A 12,020-nucleotide genomic window follows, 5' to 3' on the forward strand; every position below is an offset into this window, starting at 1 on the left:
CCTGCTGGAAAGCAAGACTTCTATTACTGAGGAAGAAGAGGAGAGTGGTTTTGGGGGGGGCAGCTACTTCTCTCTTCCATAAAATCTTACTACTTGTTTCCCTTAACTTATAATTAATGTGTGTTTACTTTACCAAATTAAGTAGTTCAAACAATACAGAAGAGTGAAAAGAAAAAAGCAATGAAAAAGTGTAATGTGGGCTGAGTGCTGTGGCTCACGCCTGTAATCCCAGCACTTTGGGAGGCCAAGGCGGGTGGATCACCAGGTTAGGAGATCGAGACCATCCTATGGGCTAACATAGTGAAACCCCATCTCTATGAAAAAAAAAAAAAATTAGCCAGGCATGGTGGCAGGCTGCTGTAGTCACAGCCACCAGGGAGGCTGAGGCAGGAGAATCACTTGAACCCGGGAGGCAGAGCTTGCAGTGAGCCAGGCACTTCAGCCTGGGTGACAGAGTGAGACTCCATCTCAAAAAAAGAAAGAAGAAAAAGTGTGATGTATCGGTGACCATCCCATAAGTACACACTTTTGTAATTGACCCTAAATGGGATTATATATAGATGCTCACAGATAAGAGTTGTTTAAAATAGAGAAAAATTAGGAGGCGGGGGGCAGGTAGTGTCAGACAGCGTGTAAGAGCACAGCCCTGCTAACATATCAGCCCTGCCACCTCTGAACTCTGTGGCCTGGTCAGGTGATCACCCTTCTTGAGCCTCACTTTCCATTTCACAGACAGGAATCTTGACAATCAGGATGCATCAAAAGGATTCCAAGAGAATTCGTGTCAACTGAGAGGTGCGGGACCTGGCACACACTCAGACGATGTCGGCCATGATTCCTTTTGTTGTTCAACGTGAAAAAAAAAAAAAACCTTAGGATCAGCCTGAGCAACACAGCAAGACCCCATCTCTTTAAAAAACTAAAAACTTAGCTGGGTGTGATGGTGCGCACCTGTAGTCCCAGGTATTAGGGAGGCCGAAGAGGGAGGATCGCTTGAGCCCAGGAGGTCAAGGCTGCAATGAGCCATGATCATACCACTGTACTCCAGCCTGGGCAACAGAGTGAGACTGTGTCTCAAACAAACAAAAACCTTAGGAAATATATAGTGAAACAGTTAAAAGAAATAGCTCATGAGGCCGGGTGCAGTGGCTCATGCCTGTAATCCCAGAACTTTGGGAGGCCAAGGCGCGTGGATCACCTGAGGTTGGGAGTTCCAGACCAGCCTGAGCAACAGGGAGAAACCAGTGTCTGCTAAAAATACAAAATTAACTGGGCGTGGTGCCTTGTGCTTGTAATGCCAGCTACTCAGGAGGCTGAGGCAGGAGGATCACCTGAACCCGGGAGGCGGAGGTTGCAGTGAGCCGAGATCGTGCCATTGTACTCTAGCCTGGGCAACAAGAACGAAACTCCGTCTCAAAAAAAAAACAAAAAAACACAAAACTCATGATCCCTGATGTAGTCACTGATCACATTCTAGACTAGAGCAGAACCGCCTGCCTGGTGTCCTCCAAGAGTGTCACACAGGACACTGAGAAACTGTGCAGGAAAGAAACCTCCCCACTCTGATAAGTTGCAAAACTGACATGTGTGCCTCAAAAATTCCTGCCATGTGCCCTAAGCTTCTGTCATGGTCCCCTGTCCCTTATCGTCTTCACTTCATCTCCCCTCCCCATGGCCACGTAAAGACTTCAGATTTTCTTATATATCACCTTCTTTTTTTTGCATGCTGCAAGCTGCTCTGCATGAAAATTATTTTTATCTTTCCCTTCGTTTTTACATAAGCGATAGCCTGTTTTACACACTGTTCTGCTCCTTGATTTTTTTCATTAACAATATATCTTCGAAATCTTTCCACGTCAGTGCATAGGGAGCTTCCTTCAGAGAGACATTTTTAATACAAGTCACACTGTAGGCTAATTTCCTTTCTTAGAACGAGGCAGCATCAAACATCAGTTCGGGTGGGCGCTCAGAGACCGTCTTGGCTGCAGTTCTTAAAATGGGATTCAGGGTTTGTTTTCAGGGGCCCATGAACTCCTTGTAGCTTGAAGCTGATTATGCAGGAATAGCCTTTCTAGATAGCGGGTGGTGTCTGTGGTGTTTGTGGTTTTGAGCACATGTGGTTACCTGGAGTGGGAGGTGGAGCAGGAACTGGGTATATAAAGGAACGGGGTGGGAGGGAGAGTTTTGATTATACGTCTTTTCATATATTTAAAAATGTTCTGAACCTGTGAATGTAGAATACCTATTTGGGTGGGAGAGAGGATTTAATGTCTGTTTTCTTTGCTTACTCAAGTGTATCAGGAAGCATTAGAAAGGTCCAGTCTCCTGCAGGCCTGGGCGCATGGATGAGGGGCTGTGGCCATGAGCCCTCTGAGAGGGTCCACGGAACTGTGGGCGTGTGGATACACACAGATGTTCTTCAGGTGACTAGGGGTTTGGAATCCAAAAAGGCCTGGCCTTGTTTTGTACATGGGAACCTAGAAGCCCAGAGGGGTTAGGACCCCCACAGGCCACACACTAAGCCAGGGGCAGAGCTGCCTGGAGGCATCACTGCTTCCACACTCTCCCCAGGTGTGTTTACTAAAATGAGAGCCTCTGCTGGAGGCATTGGTACCCCAGAGATTGCCAGGTCCAGGCCTTCCCCAGCCATGCGTATCAGGGACTTCATAGGGAGGTAGCAGATGGCTCATCTGGGCCATGGCCCCAGAGACCCTGGACCCCAAGGCCTCGTGGCTTCTATAGGCAGAGGCAAGTCCCTGTGCCTGATCCTGCCTCGATCAGGGCTCAGCAGGGAGGCACTCCACCCACAGTAGAATTCACTCATAGTGTTTTTCCACTCCAAAGTTTTTTGTATGCCTTTTTCCTATGATTAAAATAACAGTAATAGCTAACACTTCTAAATCACGTATTGGGTATGTCTAGGTTCCATTCTGAGGTACGTGTGTGTGTGTGTATTTCAGATGTATATACACACTATATAAACATATATATATGTAATTTAATGTGTGTAATGCTTACAAACTACCCTATGAGAGTAGGAGCTGTTATTATCTCCATTTCAACCACTGAAGTTGACCACTGAGGTCACAGTAAGCTGGGCTCGTAACCTCTTCTGCTATATGGTTATCATACTGGTAATTAATAAGTACTTGAATCATTTAATAATCACATGGCTGCATGCAGCTGAGAAACCTCCATTAACACAGTAGAGATTAATTTCTCTCTGATATACCAGTCTGGATGGAGGCAGACTAGGATTCAGCAGTCTTCAGTGACCCAGACTCCTTCTTGCTGTTTGTTCCACCATTGCTAGGTTTTTCCCTTTATCGTCATAGCCCAAGACAGCTGCTGAAGATCCAGCCATCACATCCACACTCCAGGCAACAGGAGGGAAGAAGAAATCAATAAGGAATATTCCTTCTCTTTAAGGACTTTTTTTTTTTTTTTTTTTTGAGATGGAGTCTTACTCTGTCACCCAGACTGGCATCCAGTGGCGTGATCTCGGCTCACTGTGACCTCCGCCTCCCAGGTTCACGTGATTCCCCTGCCTCTGCCTCCTGAGTAGCTGGGATTATAGGTGCCTGCCACCACGCCCGGCTAATTTTTGTATTTTTAGTAGAGATGAGGTTTCACCATGTTGGCCAGGCTGGTCTCAAACTCCTGACCTCAAGTGTTGGCTTCCCAAAGTGCTGGGATTATAGGTGTGAGCCACTACGCCCAGCCTCGTTTTGTTTTTGGTATCTGTTGTTGGTGCTGATTCTCACTCATAATATCTTGTTTGCTTTTGTGCCTGGCTTATCTCTGTCTGTGTCCTGATCATTATACTTGAAAAGTTATTTATAGGAATTTCGGGGCTAGGATGAGCATATTTTTCTACAGAGAGGATTGCCTTTGCTTCTGCCTGGGGACATTACCAAGTCCCAGGTTTCCTTGCACCAGGTTCAGGTCTTGAGCTGCCCTGCGTGACTCCTTGTCCCACGAGTGGCCTTGCATACTTGGCCCTGCATACCTGGTGTGTAACTCCTGGAAATGAGTAGGTCGCCTGGTTCCCTCCTTCCTAGGGGTGGAGCCTTGCGGCTTGCAGGGTCTTAGTTTCCTGTAGGGTAGGTTTCTGGTTACCTCATACGTCATATGTGCCCTGGGCTAGCATTTCTTTTTTTTTGAGACAGGGTCTCGCTTTGTCACCCAGACCAGAGTGCAGTGACACGATCATGGTTCACTGTAGCCTCAACCTCCTGGACTCAGGTGATTTTCCCACCTCAGCCTCCTGAGTAGCTGGGACTATAGGCATGGTGCGCGCTGCCATGCCTGGCTAATTTTTGTGTTTTTTGTAGAAACCATGTTGCCCAAGCTGGTCTTAAACTCCTGGGCTCAAGCGATCCACCTACCTCTGCCTCCCAGCATGCTGGGGTTACAGGTGCGAGCCACCGCACCCAGCCTAGACCAGCATTTTTGTCACCTATCAAAACACCTAGCAGATGTCCTCAGACACATGAAGAAGCTTATAGGGCTCCTTTACTTATTATTTTTTTTCCCTAGACCTGCAAATCCAGGATCCTTTACTTCTTTTTTTTTTTTTTTTTTTTTTTGAGACGGACTTTTTGCTCTTGTCGCTCATGCTGGAGTGCGATGGTACAATCTCGGTTCACTGCAGCCTCCTTCTCCTGGGGTCAAGCGATTCTCCTGCCCCAACCTCCTGAGTAGCTGGGATTTACAGGCGCCTGCCACCACTCCTGGCTAATTTTTGTATTCTTTTTTTTTTTTTTTTTTTTTTTTTTTTTTTGCGACGGAGTCTTGCTCTGTCGCCCAGGCTGGAGTGCAGTGGCCGGATCTCAGCTCACTGCAAGCTCCGCCTCCCGGGTTCACGCCATTCTCCTGCCTCAGCCTCCCGAGTAGCTGGGACTACAGGCGTCCGCCACATCGCCCGGCTAGTTTTTTGTTATTTTTTAGTAGAGACGGGGTTTCACCATGTTAGCCAGGATGGTCTCGATCTCCTGACCTCGTGATCCACCCGTCTCGGCCTCCCAAAGTGCTGGGATTACAGGCTTGAGCCACCGCGCCCGGCCAATTTTTGTATTCTTAGTAGACACGGGGTTTCACCATGTTGGCCAGGCTGGTCTCGAACTCCCGACCTTAGGTGATCCACCCGCCTCTGCCTCCCAAAGTGCTGGGATTACAGGCATGAGCCACCGCGCACGGCCCATCCTTTACTACTTTAGGATTCCTACTTTCCCTTCAGTCTTTGCCTGAAGGTTTGGTAGCCTACAGTCTTGTCCATTCTTCAGAGCTATTTGTATATATTCATATGTAAACTTGATAAAAATTATATGCATGAGAACAAATATGAGAATACGTGAGCAGCATATATTCTCATCCTATCAATATGTATAATTATAAATATAAAATACATTGATGTCTTCGTAGTGTATTAATTTTTTCAAGCTTTTTCAATTCTTTCCAATGAGAGGGTTGGTCTGAATAATTTAGCCCACTGTTACTAAAATTGGAACTAACCTATCGCTTACTATCTGCTTCTCCAGAAATTCCGCTGAAGTTCAGAAATGTTGCTCTTTCTAAGCTTCTGTGCCTTCGGGCTCATTGCAACCTCTGCCTCCCAGGTTCAAGTGATTCTCCTGCCTCAGCCTCCCAGGTAGCTGGGACTACAGGCGCATGCCACCAGGACCAGCTAATTTTTGTATTTTTAGTAGAGACGGGATTTCACTATGTTGGCCATGATGATCTCGATCTCTGACCTCGCAATTTGCCCGCTTTGGCCTCCCAAAATGCTGGGATTACAGGCGTGAGCCACCATGCCCAGCCTCTATACTTTTTAAGTTATTTTAAAATGTGTAATTAAATTACTATTGACTATAGTTGCCCTGTTTTGCTACCAAATACTAGATCTCGTTCATTCTATTTTTTGTAGCCATTAACCATCCCCAGTTCTATGCTTTTGAAGTGCTGGGATTCCAGATTCTTTCTTTCAGAAAGGTCATGTTTATTATTATGTTTTCTTTATTTCGTTTTTCTTTTAATTCACCCATCTGCACACTGAAGGGGTTCCAGAGTCTTAGTATCCTCTCTGGGGGGTCCCAAGGGATGCTGGATGGCAGGTTTCCGAGACTGAGGTTTCAAGAGTCAGCCCCTGCAGCCCTGTGGTCACCAGGAGCTCCTGGAGGACTTAGAGTCAAGGGTCTGCATGCAGACCAGGGCAGTGCCAGCCCCCCCTGCACTGGCAAACGGTGGCATCTGGGCTCCCTCCCCAGATGTGGTCTTTGGGGACATCTTGTCTTCTTGCCAGCCCTGTGACTACCTTCTCAGGGCCTCCCTGACTTGGTCACTAGCCCCAGGTCAGGTGCTAGCATGTGCCAAGTCAGAAGGAAGTCAAGCGGGTCTGTTGCGGAGAGCCAAGGCTTGGGGACTCACCACCTTGCTGCTTCTCTCCTCAGGATCTTCATCATCTGGGCCATCAGCAGCTGGTTCCGCCGAGGGCCGGCCCCTCAGGACCAGACGGGCCCCGGAGGAGCCCCACGCGTCGCCAGCCGCAACCTGTTCCCCAAAGACACTTTAATGGTAATTGCCGGCGGTAGGGCAGACTTGAAGATGATGGGGCAAGGAGGGGTGGAATGTGGAGGAGTGATGTCAGCAGTTGGGACAGACCAGGTCCCTGCCCCCTGGCAGGTCTAGGAAAACAGGTCCAGGGTTGAGGAACTCTAGGCCCATCCCCAGTACATGAGACCTGTGTCACCTGGGTCCATCCCCAGCACATGAAGCCTGTGTCACCCAAAAGAAAAAGCAAATTCATTTGGTTAAAATATCTAACCAGGGTCTTTGGATGTTATATTTCAAAATATATTCAGCCTTCTAAGGTTGCAGCGGGATATGTGCAAGGGAGGTAGTGTGAGAGGTGGGGAGGGCAGGGAGCCAGCAGAGGCTGGTGGGAGGTAGGCACAGAAGGAGAGGAGACCTGCACTTCCACAGTGGGCTTGGGCATGGGCAGGGCAGGGCTTCAGGAGCGTCCAGAGCAAAAGTGTTTAGACCTGTCAGTCTAGGCTTTTCTGAGCAAACATGGCCATGGGGGCTTGAGAAAGGAGGAAGTTCTTGTTGGGTCACAATGGTTTTGTTGTGTTTTTTTTTTTTTAGTTGAAGTCTCATTCTGTCACCCAGGCTAGAGTGCGATGGCATAATCTTAGCTCACTGCAACCTCCTCCTCCTGGGCTCCAGTGATCCTCCTATCTCAGCCTCCCGAGTAGCTGGGATTACAGACATGTGCCACCACTAATTTTTTGTATTTTTAGTAGAGATGGGGTTTCACCTTTTTAGGCAGGCTGGTCTCGAACTCCTGACCTTAAGTGATCTACCTGCCTCAGCCTCCAAACATGCTGGGATTACAGGCGTGGACCACCACGCCCGGCGGCTGACAGTGCTTTTGTAGCTCTGGACTGCTTTGTCCATAGCCTGCAGAGCTCTGACCAGGAAGGCCCAGCAGCCACTAGGGCAGGAGATCATTCAGGGAGCTTCTGCCCCTTCCTACCCCTAAATTCTAATTGGCAGACTGGCCAGTCTCCAAGTGTTCTTTGTTTGTTGACTTCACAGGCTCAGACCAGGACAGACATGGTGGTATGAGAAAAGAGAAAATATGTTCTCTCTGCTGCTCTTCCTCTCTTCTCTCCCCTGCCCTCTGTAATTACTGTTCCTCTACGTGTGCTGACTGCTGCCATAGCTCTTCATCTACTCTTTAGCCAGCCTGCAAAGGCTCTCGAGCGGGCCTGAGCTCTGTCGCCTTCTGTCCCAACAGAACCTGCATGTGTACATCTCAGAGCACGAGCACTTTACAGACTTCAACGCCACGTCGGCACTCTTCTGGGAGCAGCACGATCTTGTGTATGGCGACTGGACTAGCGGCGAGAACTCAGACGGCTGCTATGAGCACTTTGCTGAGCTTGACATCCCACAGGTGGGGGCAGCTCTTGGTTTCTGGCCCCATGGCTGCTTGACTGGCACTGAAGGACCTTTCCTCCAGTCCGCTCCTTGCTGAGACAGTGTGGAGTTTGGGCTCCAGGCTTGGCCCTTCCTTGGGCTCACATGCTCTGTGACCACAGGCTGGTCCCTGAGGTCTCTGGGCTTCACTTTCCCCTATGAAAAAGGTAAATATGGGTGGAATTGGCCTGGGACCCTGCTGGCTACCTCTAAGGTTGTGCAGTCCTTGACTTGAAACCGGTGAAAGATTAGTAATTGTCCTTGGGGATGTTTGCCTATCACCAGTTTATCAGGCAGCCCCATTTCAAAATAACATTAGTTAATGTTGATTGAGCTAAGTGCAGGGTACTAAGCTAGGCTGACTCATGGAAACCTACCAGAAACCCTCTGAAGCAGGAACTGTTATTCTCATTTGACATATGAGGAAACTGAGACATAGAGAGGGAAGGTCATTTACCCAAGACCACATTGCATGAGAGATTCAGACTCAGGCTCTATGGCTGTGGACTCTTGCAGCCCTAGGCTTAAATCCTGCCTCCTCCTGGAAGCCCTCCCTGACCCACAGAGCACTCAGACTTGGTTAAGCACCCTCTCTGGGTTGTCACACCTGCTGGACTTCCCCATCCCAGCCCACTCTGGGGCCTCACTGGGACTCCTGCATGGGACTGTGAGCCTTGTGATAATAAGGCTGGGCTGCCTAGATCACTTCCATATCCCCAGCACTGCCCAATGTGGGGCTGGGGACAGAATCAACAAGTACTGAACCAAGTGAAAGGGACATCTCTTTGGGGCCTTCTTTGGCTGAGTCCAAGACAGCTGCCCTCATTCCTTTCTCCCCAGCAGGCCTTCTCAGTTTTGGGGTGAAGGGCATATTTCTGTTCTATTTCTGTCTGGGTGGCTAGAAGCAGAATGTGAACACAGTCTTTTTTTTTTTTTTTTTTTTTTTTTTTGAGACAGCGTCTCGCTCTGTTACCCAGTCTGGAGTGCAGTGGCGCGACCTTGGCTCACTGCAGCTTCCACCTCCTAGGTTCAAGTGGTTCTCGTGTCAGCCTCCTGAGTAGCTGGGATTATAGGCACACATGATCACACCCAGCTAATTTTTGTATTTTTTTAGTAGAGACAGGGTTTCACTATGTTGGCCAGGCTGGTCTTGAACTCCTGACCTCAAGTGATCTGCCTGCCTCAGCCTCCCAAAGTGCTGGGATTACAGGTGTGAGACACCATGCCCAGCCATCATTCTTTTCTTTTTGAGATGGGGTCTTGCTCTGTTGCCTAGGCTAGAGTGCAGTGGCACAGTTATAGTTCACTGCAGCCTCAACCTCATGGGCTCAAGCCATCCTTTCACCTCAGCCTCCCAAGTAGCTGGGACAACAGGCATGCACCACCATGCCCAGCTAATTTTTTGTGTTTTTCGTAGAAATGGGGTCTCAACATGTTGCCCAGGCTGGTCTCAAACTCCTGAGCTCAAGTGATCCTCTCACCTCAGCCTCCCAAAGTGCTGGGATTACAGGCATGAACCACCCCACCCAGCTGGACTTTCTGACCTGCACTGAGAGGTGGCTCCCACAGAGACCTCAAGCCCAGCCCCCAGGCCTTGCCCCAAGATCCAAGGAAGGACCAGGGCCTGGCAGGCCCAGCAGGGGGATCTGCTTCCAAGGGCTTGGATCTAAGTTGAAGCTTCAAGGTGGGGTCTGAGTGGACTTAAAAGGCGGGAATGCTGGGCACAGTGGCACGTGCCTGTAAGCACAGCTACTCAGGAGGCTGAGGTGGCAGAACGGCTAGAGCCCAGGAGTGTAGAACTGTAGTGTGCCACGATCACAACTGCAAATAGCCAGTGCACTCCAGCCTGGGCAACACAGCAAGACCCCATCTCTAAAAAAGACAGGAGAGTGAGGAGAACACAATGGGACCAAGTGAATCCGAGCTCTGCTCAAAGATCAGAGAGGTTCAGTGCTTGCCTTTGTCTCCACTCAGTGCCCCTGGACAACTTGCCTCCCTTCTCGAAGCCTCAGTTTCCTCATCTGTATCAAGTCAGAATAGTCCCCCTTCCCTGGGAGGCAAGGAGACTTGATGAGATAATGAGGAAGACTTGGGCAGAGAGGGGCCAGCTGGAGGTAGCAGGGAGTAGCACCCAGGAGCCCACAGACTGGGTTTCCATCTGCATACTTGCCACACACTGTATGACCTCTTGGCATGAGCCCCGTTTGCCTCATCTACAAAATGGGGTGGTAACATGACCCATTGCATACGGTTGACATGTTACATGTGTGTTAACTCATTAGATTAGGGAGCTGTTGTCTGAAGTGCCCAGGGCAAGGTCTGGCCCGTAGTAGGAGCTCCATGTCGGTCAGCTGCTTCTTCCTGTTGAGTGAGCTTAATGAGAGCTTGTTGACTGAGCTATGTGCCAGTGCTCCAGGTAGTCCCTGCAGTAGTACCCTCAGGTCAGTGCTGTGGGGACCTCGCATCCTCTAGGTGGGGCCCTGAGGCTTAGAGAGAAGCTGAGCTCACACGGCCATGGCGGGTAGAGTGGGCGTCTGAGTCTGACTCCAGCATTTCCCCCCATTTACTGCCACCCAACTACATGCCTCACCCTGAGTACTCAGTAAATGGCCAGAGAATTGACGGGGAGGAAACTGCTGGGGACGGGTGCCAGGCAGGGCTTTAACGTTTCCTTCACCCCAGTTGCCCAGCCTGCCCACCTGACCTTCCCGCTTTTGCAGAGCGTCCAGCAGAACGGCTCCATCTACATCCACGTTTACTTCACCAAGAGTGGCTTCCACCCAGACCCCCGGCAGAAGGCACTGTACCGCCGCCTTGCCACAGTCCACATGTCCCGGAGTAAGTCACTCCCCTGCAGCCAGGACCCACTGTCCAGGGGGCCAGCATCCTGGGAGCCCCCAGGCTGGTGTGGCAGACAATGAATCCCAGGTCCAGGAGGGCAGGCAGGAAGCCTGCACTCAAAGAGGATGGGATTGGCAGGGCAGGCTCAAGCCCCACCCAGCCTTAATGAGCCCTGTAGACACTAAGGAGGGAGACCTACGGAGGAAGGGCTCAGGGATCAGAGAGGAATTGGCCAGAAAAAGCAGCTGGAGACGGGGACTCTTGGAGAGGAGGAGACGTCCTTCACCAAGGGGGAAGGGCCAGGGTTGACTTGTGCACAGTAGGGGCCTGATAGAAATAGACACTCAAAAATAATTTGTGGGCTGGGTGCAGTGGTTCACGCCTGTAATCCTAGCACTTTGGGAGATGAGGTGGGCAGGATTGTTTTAGCCCAGGAGTTTGAGACCAGCCTGGGAAACATGGCGAAACCCTGTCTCTACCAAAAGATACAAAAATTAGCTGGGCCTGTGCCTGTAGTCCCAGCTGCTCAGGAGGCTGAGGTGGGAGGATCGCTTGAGCCCAGGAGGTGGAGGTTGCAGTGAGCCAGGATCACACCACTGCACTCCAGCCTAGGTGACAGACTGAGAACCTCTCAAAAAGATAGATAGAGGCCGGGCACAGTGGCTCACTCCTGTAATCCCAGCACTTTGGGAGGCTGAGGCAGGCGGATCACCTGAGGTCAGGGATTCGAGACCAGCCTGACCAACATGGAGGAACCCGGTCTCTACTAAAAATACAAAATTAGCCAGGAGTGGTGGTGCATGCCTGTAATCCCAGCTACTCGGGAAACTGGGGCAGGAGAATCGCTTGAACCCGGGAGGTAGAGGTTGTGGTGAGCTGTGATTGCGCTATTGCATTCCAGCCTGGGCAACAAGAGCGAAACTCGGTCTCATAAACAAAAAAGAAGATAGCCGGCCGGGCATGGTGGCTCAAGCCTGTAATCCCAGCACTTTGGGAGGCCGAGACGGGCGGATCACGAGGTCAGGAGATCGAGACCATCCTGGCTAATACGGTGAAACCCCGTCTCTACTAAAAAATACAAAAAACTAGCCGGGCGAAGTGGCGGGTGCCTGTAGTCCCAGCTACTCGGGAGGCTGAGGCAGGAGAATGGCGTGAACCCGAGAGGAGGAGCTTGCAGTGAGCTGAGATCCGGCCACTGC

The 12,020-nt window shown here is 50.3% G+C and overlaps 1 protein-coding gene across 3 annotated transcripts in view; it reads left to right on the forward strand.

Moving 5' to 3' along the window:
• Positions 1 to 12,020, forward strand: part of CLPTM1 (CLPTM1, transmembrane protein) — a 39,280-nt gene that overhangs the window by 11,050 nt on the left and 16,210 nt on the right. For all 3 annotated transcript variants that reach the window (XM_025366803.1, XM_025366802.1, XM_025366801.1), the window contains exons 3-5: positions 6,450 to 6,573; positions 7,799 to 7,957; positions 10,701 to 10,818. In XM_025366803.1, coding sequence (XP_025222588.1) covers positions 6,571 to 6,573; positions 7,799 to 7,957; positions 10,701 to 10,818 — 280 coding nt within the window. In that variant the 5' untranslated portion in view covers positions 6,450 to 6,570. The remainder of the gene's footprint in view (positions 1 to 6,449; positions 6,574 to 7,798; positions 7,958 to 10,700; positions 10,819 to 12,020) is intronic.

Source organism: Theropithecus gelada, chromosome 19 (genome assembly GCF_003255815.1).
Source record: "Theropithecus gelada isolate Dixy chromosome 19, Tgel_1.0, whole genome shotgun sequence".
NCBI lineage: Eukaryota > Metazoa > Chordata > Mammalia > Primates > Cercopithecidae > Theropithecus > Theropithecus gelada.